Here is a 16,024-nt window from a genome sequence, read left to right as displayed (position 1 = left end):
ACAAATCCATGTGATGATAATTATGATGTTTATTTCTTAGAGATTTATTTGTGTTTTAACAAGCTTTGTTGCTTTGGCAAATATGTTGTTACAACTATTGAAAGCTCATTTCAATACCATTAGTGGTAATTCACAGGTAAGGAAACACAAAAATAGAAGTCATCTGTCTTGCCCAAAGTGACATATCATAGAGAGAAATTTGAACCTCAGCCTGTTAGCTACATCCAGTGTAGAAAAATGGTCCCTATCATTTTAAATATACATGATCTTTAATTGGGAATAATTTATCTCTGCCTGGGAATGCTGTGAGTTTGGGCTGAAGAATGCTGTTTCGGGGAGCAGCAGGATCTGACCCCACCACATGTACTTGTTTACTTTGGGATCATTGGCTCTTTTTCCTGTCTGCCAAATCACCAGCACCGAGCCGTCTCCTGCCTCATTCTGGCTAGATTGGTTGAATTTTGTGAATTCCTTTTTTTTTTTTAGAGATTTTCCATTTTTTTTTTAATGAAGTTTGACACCTTCTTCCCCCCCAAAATAAGTTAGGATATTTCTCTCTTCTGTATAGAAGAACAGAGACTCTTTTATATGATGATGGGAACTTCTGGTGTAAAGATCCTTTTTTTTTTTTTTTTTTTTTTTTTTAGAATCTATTTTATTGTGTTGTTGACAATCTTTACATAGTTAATTACAGTTAAAGAAAGAAAAAGAAAAGAAAAAAAAAAGGTTCAGGGGGATAGGGAAGTGGGTAATACTATTATGTCCACATTGTTTCCATCTTGTATCTGAGGTAAAGGGGGATATTGAGGGAATTCCTAATGAAGCATGTGAGTTGTAGCTTCCCAGAGCTCAAAAGTTGTAGGGTTAAGGGTACCAGTGTGGTTTACTTAATATTTCATTAGTTTTGTAATCTCCTGTAATAAGTTAAGTCAGAAGTTGAGGTTTCTTGTGGTTGAAGTGTGTGGTATGAAGACTGGGGCAAGTCAGTAACATATAGCAGGTGGATGGCAAGGACAGTTAGGTGATGCAGCTGAGGCCTGCTTCTAGACCTTGGGGTTGGGATCCTGATTCTGAAACCCAGAAAGCATCCCAGTGTTTTTGTTAGAATGGACACAGCAACATGTCAAAGGGCCACAATGGAAGTTCAGAACAAAGAGAGAATGGTAAATTTATTGTGAGTAGACTTAAGGCTAGGGAAACCCTGCCTTTGGCAAGGATTTGAGACTAGCATCCAGTGTGAAAAGCCAGTCTTCACACAAATCAGGCCAGAGAGACCCTTGTCCCAAAGTGACTTTCAGGGCAGGACTATAATCCAACCATCACACAACTTCCAGCATGCTCTTCCTAACTAATCGATCTGAAAATGTCATTTTGTAGCACAAGTCCTGCAGTACTTCCTCATCACACACAGGGTGACATCCACATTTCTGAGCGAGGCTTTGAAGGCTCTTGATCATCTACTGTGCACTTATCTTTTTCCCATAATCTCTTAGGACAGCTTGCCTCCCAGTGTGCCAGCTCTGAGACGCTCAGTTCTGGGTTCTAGGCTCACTTGATCTGCCATGGCTTTCTCTGTTTTAGATGCTGTTATTCCTCTCGTCCTCCAGAAAACTATTCCTCACTCACCCTGTGGTCCACACAGCACTTGCTCTTTGATGCCTCCTCTAACTCACCCAGTTAGTCTCAACTGCCACCCCCCACTCCCTTCCTGGGATTGCAGAACACAATGTTCATTCTGCCATTACACCCATCACACATCATAAAACTATCTGTTGATGGATTTTTTTCTCTCCCATCTGTTAGACTCTAGAACACAGTGACTGTGTCTTGTGTTTGTCTACAAGGAAGTAGTACTGAGCTGACACACAGCCAGTACTCTGTAAGGATGACGAAGCTTGATATAGTATGCAGAACTTTGTAAGAACTTTGGAGGAGAGACCAGAGTAGAAATGGGTAAACTATGCAGTGAAAATGGATGAGTCCTTTTTAGTTTACTCATTCAGTGGGGATTTATTGAGCATTTACTCTACTTACCAGAAGTATATACCAGATACTAAAAGTATAGTGGGATTTAGGATAGACTTGGTGTTTTCCCCATAGAGTTTGTAGGTTACTAAGGGATACAGATATCTAGCAAATCATCTCATGGATATTGAAGATTTGGTGAGAGGTCTTTAAGACAGAGACGTTGAGTGGCTCTCTAGGGTGACAATGGGGATGGGCAGGCAGGTCCTCACAGGACACTATCTTGGGTATGATGGGCTGTAACAAGACAAGGATTAAAAGGATTTGCCCAGCTATCCAGATCCTGGCCATGAGATTGAGGTTCCCCCAAAAAACTAGGGGAAGCAGTCCCTGCAGAGGTCCTTCCTTAGTGCCTACTGGAGTTTTTCTTTGGACACTCATTTTACCTAAGGGCCAACTCTTGGAAATTCACTGTTGCCTTCTGAGCACCATGATCCTCATCAGCAACAATCAACATTTCCATCATCATCTTTACTCGCAGTGTCACAATCACCACAAACAGCATCATCATCACCAGTACCATCATCTTATGCAGGTCTGGAATCTTTTCCATCTGCCAAATATTAATTTAACCCATTATGCACTTCTATAAGAAAGACAGTATAATGAATGCCTCTTGAAGAATGAGGAAACAAGATTAAGTGACTTGCCAGAGGTCACATAATCAATAAGCATGAGCCCTGGGTTTCCATTCCGAAATTCCCAAATCTTCACTCTTAATCAGTTCCCTGTATGTGTTCACAGGACAGCTCTGAATGGACTTTCTTTTTTAAAATCCTTTGTAAGCATTTTTCTTGAGTTTCTTGGATCTGTTAATGGTCTCTCTTGGGAGGCTCTTGGGAGGAGTCATTAGAGAGAAGATTCTATTTATTGCCAAGCAGTCCTCTTCAGTTGTTACTGGGACTCAGAACACGCTGTACACTTGCGCCTTTCAGGAGGAAGTCATATAATGGGGTTCTCTGGAGGAATAGGGTCTTCTCTCTGCCTCCAAATTATACGGTGTAATAACATCATCACCAGTGATAATTGCGGAATTGAAACTTTCCACCGAGTTCTGCCTCCAGAGCATCTGCGTGCTGTCTTTAATGAGATAGAGTAAAACTTTACTTTTCTAGAACGGACAGGGATGCAATATTCTGGGAACCTGAGTTTGATTAGCCCATTAACTACACTGCACAGATGTAAAAAGGATATTTATTATTTAAAATGCTATTTTAATCATTTATCAAAGTGTAATCTGTGTAAAGGTAAGTTTGCAATCATATACCTTAATAATAACAGGCTGAGTGTATTCATATAACCAGAACCCAAAGCAAGAAACAGAACATACCAGATGGTACTGGATGCAGCTGTTAACAGGGAGCTCAGGCCATCACTTACCTGAGTGTCTGGGTTTGAGTCTTTGCTCCACTTCTAATTCCAGCTTCCCTACCAACAAGTTTCCTGGGGGACAGCTGGTAATGGGTCAAGTACATGGGTCTTTGCCACCAAATAGGAGACCTAGATTGGGTTCTGGGTTCCTGGCTTCAGTCTGGCCCAGCTCTGGATGTTGCAGTCATTTGAGAAGTGAACCAGAGGACAGAAGATATGTCTCTGTATGTCTACCTTTAAAATAATAAATAACAAATAAGCTTCTAAAACAAATAAGTTTCTACCTTTAAAATAATAAATAAATAGCAAATAAGTTTCTGGGTCTAGAACATGACTTAACATCCCCTGTGCCCCATCCAAGCCACACTGCCTCCCTTGCTCATGTGTGTGGCTACTCTCCTGACCTGTGGGACTTAGACTGTTTAGCCTGTTTTGAATGTTACATGCTTTTCTTCATGCCATCTGGATTCTTTTGTGTCTGCCTTCTTTCACTCAGGATTATGTGTGTGAGATTTATTCGTGCTGTGTGAAGCAGTGATTTGTTGATTTCATTATGGGAAGGCATTCCATTATACAAATGTGTCACAATTTATATATCCACTGCTGATAGGCACTGGAGTGTTTGCAGTTGAGTGCTACTTCAAAGACTGTTACTCAGAGCATTCTTAGAGATGCCTTTCAATGCACAGATGCTTGCATTTCTATTGATTCAAAAATGGTTTTGCTTGGTCATAGGGCTGTGTGTGCAACTTCAGTAATTATTGCTCAAAGATTTTCCAGTGTTAATGTTGTAGCACAGTGGGCTAAGCCACGGCTTGAGACATCCACATCCCATATTGAAGTGCCTGTTTAGGCTTGATTGCTTCTCATCCACTTTCTGCAAATGCATTATGGGAAGGTAGCAGATGATAGCTCAAGTGTTTGGGCCCCTGCTGCCAACACTGGAGACCCCATTGGAGTTCTTGGCTTCTGGTTTCAGCTTGGCTGAGCCCTGGCTGTTATAGTCATTTGGAGCAAACAGCAGATGGAAAATCTCTCTTGCTCCTTCTTGCTTTTTCTGTCTTGTTCTGTCTCCATGTCACTTTGCCTTTCTGAGAGTTGAAAGCAAATAAATACATATTTGTAAAAATTCTGTTGAAAAGCATTTCCTAGCACAATTTATTGAGTTTCACTTAAATCAGAAGTTTGTAAAAGTTCCAACATTTTACATTGTATTTTCCTGTGGACTCAGTTTTAATTTCCATGTTGGCTAATGAGGTATAGAGCCTTCCATGTTTATTAGCCACTTGAATACCTTGTTTTGTGGAGGTTCGTATGTTTTTGTTCATATTTTTTGCCTGTTTTAATCCTTTGGATCGTCTTTTTCTAATTGGTCCAAAATAGTTTTAAAAATTTGAGTGCAAGTCAATTGTAGGTTATAAGGTTATGGATATCTGTTTCACCATTGCTTATTCACTCTTAATCATGACTTTTAATGAGCAAAAGTTTGGCATTATCGGCATTTATATGTCTTTTTATTGTTAGTGCTTCTTTTATTTCTGTTTTTAAACATCTTTGTTACTCTAAGTCACTCACACTTTATCCTATGCTTTCTTCTAAACATTTTACTGTTTTACTTTTCACACTTAGTTCTACAATCTACGTAGAATTTGTTTATGATACGGGCTAAGAACTAAGATTCACCTGTTCTTACATGGTTTATTCTGTTGTCCTGGCACCATTTATAGAAAATGTCCTCCCAGTCCCCTGCTCTGTGGTACATCCTTTATAATATATCAAGTTTAAGGTGGCCGGTTAGCTTAGTTGGTTAGAGCGTGGTGCTAATATGTCAAGTTTCCACGCATTTGTGGAACTTTTCTAAGCTGTAAACTATTTGATCAACCCATTTGTCTTTCCTTACTGTAATATGGTGGCTTAATTTCTACAGCTCCGTAGGTCTTTTTTTTTTTATTTTTATTTTTCTTGATAGGAATTTCTCTTTCCATCCTCTCCCTAATCCCCTTACTGTTTTCCCCTTTATTATAACAATAGTAGAGCCCTTCAACAACAGTCACAAGTTCATCGTTCTTCTGTGTAAGTGTATGCTGATATTGTAGGTATAGACAATGGTAGAAAGTCCAGCAATCTATTTTTAAGATATATTTAACAGTTTCATTAGTAGTCCATCTTTTATTCAGAAATAGATATATACTGCAAGGTATCATCAATATAAATTTGCCTCCATTATTCAGTTCCTCTAGATGACTATATGTACATGTCTGTTTACCTATGAATCTAGTGATCTTGTATTTTGCACAAAAGTTGCCTTATATTGGAGAGAACATATGATATTTGTCATTTTGGGGTTGGCTTATTTCACTGGGCATAGTGGTCTCTAGTTGAAACCATTTGATTGCAAATTGTAGACTTTTATTCTTTTTAGTATCAGAGTATTATTCCACAGAGCAGATGTACCACAGTTTCTTTATCCATTCCTCTTTCAGTGGGCCATCTGGGTAGTTTCTGTGTCTTTGCTATTATAGATTATTTTGCTGCAAATATATGATTACAGATCACTTTCTCATATACAGATTTCATTTTTTTGATATGTTCCAAAAAGTGGAATAGCTGGATCATATAATAGATCCATTTTCAGCTGTCTTAACACTTTCCATTCTGACTTCCATAGTGGTTATACTAGCCTACACACCCACTAACACTGATATAGGGTGTCTTTCTTGCCACATACACGCCAGCAGGTGTTGTTACTGGATTTCTGAATGTAGACCAATCTCACAGGAGTTAGGTGGAACCTCAGTGTGGTTTTCACCACAGCTAAGAGCCTGAGCATGCTTTCATATGTCTGTGAGCCATTTGAATTTGTTCTTTTGAAATATATCTATTCATTTCCTTCGTCTTTTTCTTCACAGATTTGTTTTGCTGTCCTTGAGTTTCTGAAGCTCTTTATAAACCTTGGATATTATTCCCCTATTGATTGTGTAGCATGCAAAGGTTTTCTCCCATTCTGTTGCTTGCTTCTTGACTTTGTTAATCGTTTCCTTTGCTATACTGAAGCTTTTTAGTTTGATGTGTCCCATTCATTTATTTTGGCTTTGACTGCTTGTGCTTTTAGTGATTTTTCTAAGAAGTTTTTATCAATGCCTATATCTTACAGAGTGGTTCCTAAATATTTCTCAAAAAGCTTGTTGATTTCTGGGTGCAAATTTAGGTCTTTATCCATTTGGAGCTGATTTTTGCATAAGGTGAGAGGTCAGGGTCTTCTTCTGCAAGTTGCTATCCAATTGTCCAAAGGTCTTGATACATGGTGTGTGAGCCCTCCAAGTTTGTACTTATTTCTATTGATTGTCTTATGTAGTCTTGATCCCTTGCATTTCATATAAGTTCAAGAGCCAGTTTATTGCTCACACAACATGTCCTGCTGGGACTTTAATTTATATTGCCTTAAATCTATAGATCAGTGTAAGAAGAATTGACAGCCTCAACCATGGTGAATCACCAATCCATAAACACTATGCAATAAGTTTAGTTGCATATGAACTCTGCTAAACATTGTGAGGAGCTCAAAAGTGGGTTTGCCCTTGAAGGACTAACAAATGTGTAAACAAACATAAACACGATGTAAAATGACTTGTGATAATCTCATCACTGATAAGAACAAGGGCTAATGTTTCTTGAGTACCTATTGTGTGCCAAAGCATGACTGTAAGGAGTCGACACATATAGCTCAGTTATTCCTTGAACTGATACTTTGAAGTTAGTATTATTGTTATGCCTATTATGTAGGTATTTTTAATCTCAAAGGGATCCAAGAGAAAGAGCTCTCAGGTCTTTATAGGGTGGGCAGAGGTAGCGTCACACAGCAGGTGAAAATGGAGCTAGCTTCTTAAGAAATTTGCCGAGGTAGAGGTCATACTTTCTCAATGTCTGTGTAGCATGTGAAGGGTGACACTGTCAGGGAATCTCTGAACCCGTGGAAGAAAACCCGACGCTGAGTGAACGTGTAGGAACTATCTATTCCACCAGGCAGCATGCAAACAGGAAAGCTGTCTTCTCCCTCTTTCTCTCTCCCCTCCAGGACCCAAACTGCTTAAATACAACACCTAGCCAATCAGCCAAAAGGTCACCCCTGCACGTGGGAAGCGACCAATCAGCCAAAAGGTTACTCCCACACGTGGGAAGCGACCAATCAGCCAAAAGGTCACTCCCCCACGCAGGACACGCAGCCGAGGGCCAGTGGGAAAACACTTTCTGAGACTTGTTTACCGCTGCCCTCACCAGGGCGTTGGTGTGCAGCGCTGTCCTAGACAGCCCCATAGATCGTTAGGTGCTCTCAACAGACACAATAAGGGTTTTCTGGAAACTGTCAAGGAGTGATGCTCAGGATGGAATATGTGCAGCAAGGCGAGAGAGTATAGCTGGTGCAGCAGCAGAGGCAGGCAGAGTCCATGGGTTCTGAGCTTTAGCCTGTAGTCCAGAGCTGTGGAGCAGGGATTGGTTGTCTTAGACTGAGTTCCCCAGAAACTGGCTGTTCTCATGTCCTGGAGCTGCTGTACATAGTATCACATGCCAGTGGCTTAAAGCAGCAGAATCTGATTCTCCCACAGTTGTGGAGGCTGGACACTGGATCAAGGTTTCAACAGTCAGTTCCTCTGGAGTGACTGGAAGGAGAGGTGCCCTGTGCACTCTCCTAGCTTCTGCTGCTTGCCCACCTTCCTTGACATTCCTTGGCTTACAGATACAACACCCCGACAAAGACCCTATTGCCAAATAGGGTCACATTCACAAGTGTTGCAATTTAGGACTTCATCGGACTGTGGAGGGAGAAGGGCAGCAAGAGAACAGAATTTAACTCATAACACAACGTTTCAGATGGGGACCTGATGCAAGTTATTCATTCAGGAAGTATTCTTGGGGAGACACCAGAAGCAGGAGGAGGTTGAACAGGCACAAGAAACTGGACAAGGACTTGGCAGCCTGTGGTCCCAGCAGATCCTGCAGGGCCATTTGGGAGGTTAATGTGCCCTCCAGAGTTGTCTTCTCCTGAAAGGAGGGAATTGGGCCTTTCTTATGAAAAGAGAGAAGGAGAGAGAGAGAAAGCAGCCAGATTGCAGCAATCTGAGGATGACCCTCTGGATAAGAAGCACAGGTGCAGGCCCCTCAGAAGTGCGGAAGTACCAGCCACAGGCTCACATTCAAACAGTAAAGAGGACTTAGACAATCTGGGCAGAGCTGCTCCCTGGGGTCTGCCTCTCTGCTGATGCTCCTCTTCCTCCAGAACTGTCGCTGATGGCCTTACAGGTCACCTGTCCCCTCGCTGGGAGAGCCCTGGGCTGCTCTGAGGCTGCCTGTTTCACAGAGGTACAGCTCTGTCTTGCAACAGTCCAATGCTTGACATTGCTGAACACCACAGCTTTCTCACTCTCCTTCACCATTTTCATTCTCCTTCTTTCTCCACTGTGCTCTGTAGACTCTTTCTAGACACTCCTAGCCAACCACGATGCTGCTTTCCTTTTGAGGGATGAACCGATCATTGTTGGCATGGCATTTACACCCTTTGTGTTTGAAAATCCCTCACTGTGGTGTTAGGATGTTGGTGGCTCATGAATCACGGCTGTTTTATCCAAGAGAGTGATTTCATTTTATTTTTTAGGATGTCGAGGAGGTTCATTTTCAGGATTGAAGCTACTCTGAGAACTCTGAGGACTGCATGCTCTTCCCCAGCAAGGGTTGCTTATCATAATCACACACACACTGTATGTTAAATGAATTGATTTTTAAAGTTTGAAAAATTAATTGGTTGATATTGCTGAAAGATCAAGATCACGATGAATATATTCCGTGTGTGAAGTCATGAACAAAATGTCAAACTAGAGAAAGCAGGCCTTCATTTGTCACCCGAGCTGACCTCTGAATGGCCTTTTCACCTTGGATGTGTCTGTTGACCTCTCCCTGAGTTTTCCATCTGTGAATTAAGATCATTGGGATGCTTGAAGTTCTACTTGTCTATAATTCCCTATCTAAAGTCTAGAATCTTAACACTTTAATGCAGACAGTAAAAGAATTTCACTTTCAGTTATTTATATTTTAAGAAGATACCCATCTCCATGCTAGGGTTTAGGTAACACTGAGTGAAAACCTGGCCCCTCCCCTGCCTTAACTCACAGTTGGGTGGTGAACACAAGTCTAAAAAAATTTGTCAAATTGCAATTTTGCAACTACCAAAAAAAATGGCAATAGAAGATTTCCCTCTCAGGGGCTTGGGCATACAAAGCAAAGGATGGCCGTTACTGCCTTGCTGAGAAGGCCCTTAAGATAAATTTCAATAGAAATATAATTTTCTGGGAGAGTGTAAGAAGAATATAACCAAGTCATCATTCTGGCTGCTGTGATGACTACCAACAATGTAGGTTTATTTCCAGTTCATCCATTATATCTTACAGTTCTTTCTGGTCAGTGGATGTTACTCCTGGTGGTTATTCAGAAAGCCAGTTTCCCTCCACGTGTGGCTTTACCTTTCTTTCCTCGGGGCATCCTTGCCTGGCTCTTCCACATTCAGCAGATGGAGGCAGAGTGAAGTAGGAGATCTGATGGAAAGTTTGTATGGGCCAGGCTGGGAGACATGGCGTGTGTCATGTCTGTCCATGCTTGCCCACTGGCAGAAGTTGGACAGAAGTAGACCTAACTGCAAGGGAGACTAGGAATGTGGGGGAGCTGAGTTTTCACAAGAGCAAGCAGATGTGTTTGAGGAATGCACTGCAGCCTTTGCCACAAAGGGCATTCTCCAGGAGTTCACACTATGAAGAGCAAGGTTCCTCTTAAGCTAATTTAATGGACACGTAGCATTATGTGATTGTCAGGATTGAAATTTCTGACCAGGGACAACTTTTATCAACTGTGGTTAGAGACAGAGAACTCATTGCAGCCTAGCACATCTCAATTCCCAAGTGAGATGATAGCTCAAGCAGGCACAAATACAGGTCCTGAAATGCAAGAGAGGACTGGGTGAAGGGTGCCAAAGACCTGAGCTGAGTGGGGTGAGCTGCTGTCCATGCACCCTCCTCTGACCCCAGGTTTGGGATGTTGATGGAGCACACACATCCATCCCCACTGACAGGTGGAATGCAGTGGACTCCTGTGTTACAACCTCCTCTCTTCTCTCTCCACAGTGACGCTTTCCGCCGCTCCCCCCTCCTACTTCAGAGGATTCACATTAATCGCCCTCAAAGAGAACAGAGAGGGTGATAAGGAAGAAGATCATGCTGGGACCTTCCAGGTAAGCACCTGCCTGGGCTTATCCAGCACACCTTATTTCTTCTGCCTTTTTACCATCGCCCAGGTGGTCAGGTCCGTGTGCCAAAACACATAGCGGAGTGGACAGTAGATGCTTGAAGTCTGTTGTGAGCAGGGTGGGCCACCAGGCAGAGCTTGCTTCAGTAGCCATGGGCAGCAGGCAGTGCAGCATGATGAGGGCACTGGAAGCAAGGCAAGGTAAGGTGAGGCTGTTTCTTCCATGCAGGCATTTTGTGATTGACTGGTAATTCTCAAGTGTAAACCACATGAGAGCTCAGGATAGCCAGACTGGAGGGAGTTCAAAGCACTGTTGAGGAGAAGGACTATTAAGGGAATGTAGAGATTGATTTATGAGGGAAGATTAAAAGAATTAAACATGCTTTGCTTGGCTAAATGAACAGGGCTGAGTTTAGGAGGTAGTAAGGGTCTTTAAATGTCAATCCTCGCAGAACAACCTCCAGGGGCAGCTTCATTTGACTTTGCACAGAAGGGCATGGCAAGACGAAAGTGGGTCAAGAGAAGAAAAAGAATCTCAAAGGCAAGGGCCTTGGCAGTGAGTCATATTTCACTGTGGAATATGCTTCTAAGGGAAGTGGCGGGAACATCATCCGCTTTCAGAGGCTTAGAAAGGGGCCAGCAAGTTGTCAGAACAGATTGCAGAAAGACCAGAGCCAGCCTAGGAGGAGGCCTGGCCAAATTTACTGTCCCTGTTTTCCTTTTCCAATTTCCATAGTTCTGAGATGCCTTAAAAAAAAAAAAACTGAGATTTGGAAATTCAGAAGGAAAAAACCCAAAGAAGAACATTGGCTCCTGGGGCTGAGTCCTGGGAATGCTCGTCCAATTTGTGAGGCTGCAGCCCAACACTACGTTCTCCATTTTTAAAAGGTGTCATTTGGTGCTCTAATAGCCAGCTTAGGATTTTGAACTTCATGATTAAGAATGGGATTCTGAACTTCTGGCTTGGGGAGAGTGCTCATTTCATGCTCATTGTAATTCCCTTTTATGGCATGGAACGTCTTGGCATGTATCTGAAAGAGTGACCTAATAGTAATGCCAACAGCAGCCAATATTTATTGAGTCTTTAACCATCTGCCAGACACTATGCTAAGTGCTTTATCTTATCTTTGTTTAATTTCATCTTCACTTAATTTGTTTGCCTTATCTGTGTTTAATTCTCCAAACAACTATAGTGTATAGGATGTATTTGCCCATTTTCAGATAGGGAAATTGTAACTGAAGAGATTAAATTGCTTGTCTAAGTGTGCAGTAAAGTGTACAACTGGGTTCTTGTACCACTTCCCTGCTGAACTGAACACACTCTTGGTTCAGGTGCAAGAGGTGAGGGTGCCATTTATAGACAAGGAACATTCATCCCTGCTTTCAGCCTAGAAAACATTGAAATACAGCTCTCCTGGCTGCATTATGATAATTCTCATGGAGATATGGGCTGTTTACCAGATTCCAGCAGCTGGATAATATGAGTAAAGGTCTAAGAAGGTAAGAGTTGGGGATGGAGTGCAGTGACCACCAACACGAACCTTACCTGTACTGTATTGGTGCTTACAGTGAGCTTATACCCCAAAGCTTTGAAAGCAAGGACTCGGATAGACTTATTTTTTGGTAAAAATTCATTCCATTTTTATTTGAAAGGCAGATTTACAGAGCAAGAGGTCCTCCATTCACTGGTTCACTCCCCAGATGGCTGCAATGGCCAGAATGGAACCTATCTGAAGCCAGAAGGTCTCCCCTCCTGTGTGTACGGTGGCCCAGTTACTTAACCCATCCTCTGCTGCTTTCCCAGGCCACAAGCAGAGAGCTGGACTGGAAGTGGAGCAGCTGGGACATGAAGCAGTGCTCACATGGAATGCAGGCACCACAGACAGAGTCCCATCCCACCTTGCCACAGCACCAATCCTATGAATTGACATTTCTATCGCCACATCTAAGAACCTTGTTTATAAAAGATAGGGACAACCCAAGAGACCATCAGTATAGTTGGATATGTGTACACAGGGGGATGACACCTATTGTTCAGCTTTTAAAAGGAAGAGAGTCAGGTGACACATGCTACAGCATAGATAAACCTTGGGAACTTTACACCAAGCGACATAAGCTATGCACAGAAGTACAACCACTGTATGATTCCACTTCCATGAGGTACCTGGAAAAGTCAAATTCATAGCGACAGAGTAGAATTGTGGCTTTGCCAGTGGCGAAGGGAGGAAGGAAACATTCGAGAGATGAAGGGCAGTGACGGCTACCCGACGGTATGAGGGTGTCTGATGCTACTGAACCACATGGAGAAAAACGCTCAATATATGGGACAGTGTTGTGGCGCAGAGGTTAAGCTGTCACTTGGGATGGTGACCTTCTCCCTCAGAGGGTCTGGTTTATGTCATGGCTACTCTACTTACCATTCAGTTTCCTGCTAATGTGCCTGGGAAGTAGCAGAGGATGGTCCAAGGAGAGACTCAAATTAAAGTCTAGGATGGAGTTCAAGCCCCTGGCTTCAGCCCGCCCTAATCCTCAGTGTTGAGAGAATTTGAGAACTGAACCAACAGCTGGAAGACCTCTCTCTTGCTCCATTTCCCTTTCTCTCTACCACTCTAGCTTTCCAATAAGTTTTTTTTTTAAAGATTTATTCATTTTATTACAGCCAGATATACACAGAGGAGGAGAGACAGAGAGGAAGATCTTCCGTTCGATGATTCACTCCCCAAGTGAGCCACAACGGGCCGATGTGCGCCGATCTGAAGCCGGGAACCTGGAACCTCTTCCGGGTCTCCCACGCGGGTGCAGGGTCCCAATGCATTGGGCCTTCCTCGACTGCTTTCCCAGGCCACAAGCAGGGAGCTGGATGGGAAATGGAGCTGCCGGGATTAGAACTGGAGCCCATATGGGATCCCGGGGCTTTCAAAGTGAGGACTTTAGCCGCTAGGCCACACCGCCGGGCCCTCCAATAAGTTTTTAAAAAATCAATCCTTAAGAATGTTCCATGTGCTAAGAGCAATGTGTACCCTGTAGCTGTTGCATGGAATGTTCTGTTACTGTCTGCTGCAATTGTTTAATTTATTATTATTTTTTTTTAACCTCTGATGCTTCTTTGTTAATTTTTGTCTGGAAGATCTGTCCATTAATTGTGTTGGAGTGTAGGTCTCCCCTAGGTATAATATTGCCTTACATTGTAGTCTAAAATATAAAAATTAAAAAATGGTGAAAATGATAAATTTTAAGTACTCATTATCCTCTAATAGAAGAAAATAGTGATTAGAGATGGTTCTGATGGAGACATGGTTTCTTTCTTCGCACTGCCCTAAGTGGCTCCCCCGTTCTGACTCATTGCTTGGCTTCATCCTTGTTATTGCGTCTGATTGGTGAATACGGGGGTCCTGTCCACAGTGAGCTATGGGTAAATATTCTCTGAATGAATGAATGAGTGAGTGTGTAAACGATTCATTCTGCTACTGTTCATTACTTGGCTGGCCAATTACTGTTCAGGACTATTTTAGAACTCTTGTCTGCTTGTGCAGTCTTCCTTCTTCCTTCTCTTGGAGCTTCTAGCAGCCTTTCTCTTGTTTTCAGTGTATCTGTTATTTCTTTAATTTTTTTAATATATATTTTTATTATACTATTTATTTATCTGAGGTGAAGGGGGATATTGAGGGAGAATCCCCACCCAGTCTCCCACCCGCCCAAAGTCCCGGATGTGGGGCATGCTCTGAGATACTTGTTCAAGTGGTCTTAATAGTCCTCCAGTTATGGATCACTGCCAGTCACATCACTCCCAGCTCGATTAGGTCATTGAAGAATCCACTGATTGTCACAGTCCATCATGGAGTCTTCATTTGCCCAGTATTTCGCTGCCCAACGTTTAGCTGAGATGGTTGATTGACCTGTTCCGTCCTCCGTCCTCTCCTAGCCAGGGCTCTGAGTCCAGCAGTTCGATTGGGGAGATCACCAAAGAAACTTTGAGGTATTCCCAGATCAGATTCCCGCGTGTTCCAGCAAGCACAGGGCCCGGCACAGTCCATCACCACGATCAGTTGGTGGTTGCAATTGCTGGGCTGGCTCCGCTCTCAGTCCCGACTTGCACTGGAACCAAGGGTGTTGCAGTCAAACCTGGTTCTGCCCAGCACGCACTCGACTTTTTCATCAACCACTGGGGGCTGCAGCCCAGTCAGGGCAACCCACAATAACCCCCACCAGGCCCGCCCCTCACCCTGGCCTGCCAGTATGCATAGCAGACTAGTCCAGTCTGTCCCGCTTCCCATTTGGCTCCAGTACCTGTCAGTGGGTATTGAAGCTTAGTTCCCTCCAACCAACTCAATTATCCAGCCCTCACAGATATTGCTGAGTGCCTCTCCTTCTAGCCACCCCAGCCCCCATCCTAGTTTTCATGCCCTCTCGTGGGAGTAGTGACCCAAGAGGGGGAACCCCACCACTTCCCTCTTGGGTCTCTCTCAGCCCCGGTTTATGATCTCTTTGGGTGGTTCTGTGGTTTGACTTGACAGAATTAGCCCCCAGTGCCAGCTTCTGCCAGCTGTCTGCAGTTAAGCCCAAACAACCTTCACCCACTCCAATTTATGCTAGAACCGGAAGGAATAATCAGCCCAACCTGGCTTTTCCCTGATCTAGGCCACATGCAGCGCTCAGGTGTTGCAGCCCTGCCTAGTCTGGTCTGTCCCCATCCCAGCCCACACTATTCAGTGAGAGTAGCTGTCCAGTGAGGGGACCAGCCCTTCCATCCCCCCGCTGGCTCTGCCCTCTCCCTTCCTGGTTCTCATGCATGTTGGTTGGGTGCTGCATTCAAATCCAGTACAGGTAATCTCACCCTGGCATTCCATATCATGCACTAGTTTTTGTCGCGACCAAACCTGGCCCGACCCACACTCTCCTCTGGTGTTCGGGTTTGCCAGTGGATGACATGAACTGACTCAGCCTGGTCCACCTCGACCCATGCCAAATGTATGCCAGTGGGAAACTTTCCATGGCCCATTATGGGGTGTTTCCTATCATACTTCTTGTGCTTATTTTGCGCATACCAGGGGGTCCATGAGCCAGCCCTTCTCAGTTCACCTTCTGTCCTAGCAGGAACAGTGGTTTTTCATGGCTGGCTTTTACCCCACTCTGGTTCCCATTGCTGGATGTCTCAGCCCAGCCATGGCTCGTCCATACCCATGTATAGCTCACACATGGCTCAGTAGGGGTTGAGACCTAGCCAAGTCAGTCCCACATCCACCCTGGTTCCCCAGGATACCAGATGGTGCTGGGGTCTGGCCCAGCTTAGTGCATCCAATCCCAGCCATACTAGTGCCATGAGAAACTACAACTGTTTCCT

The 16,024-nt window shown here is 43.5% G+C and overlaps 1 protein-coding gene across 1 annotated transcript in view; it reads left to right on the top strand.

Annotated features, from left to right (window-relative positions):
- Positions 1-16,024, top strand: part of SPON1 (spondin 1) — a 296,762-nt gene that overhangs the window by 16,272 nt on the left and 264,466 nt on the right. Inside the window, exon 2 of the mRNA XM_004593761.3 lies at positions 10,563-10,669. Within this exon, the coding sequence (XP_004593818.1) occupies positions 10,563-10,669 (107 nt within the window). The remainder of the gene's footprint in view (positions 1-10,562; positions 10,670-16,024) is intronic.

The sequence above is a fragment of the Ochotona princeps genome, chromosome 4 (genome assembly GCF_030435755.1).
Source record: "Ochotona princeps isolate mOchPri1 chromosome 4, mOchPri1.hap1, whole genome shotgun sequence".
NCBI lineage: Eukaryota > Metazoa > Chordata > Mammalia > Lagomorpha > Ochotonidae > Ochotona > Ochotona princeps.
Note: the sequence above shows the minus strand (reverse complement) of the source record. Positions and strands in the feature narration are given on the sequence as shown.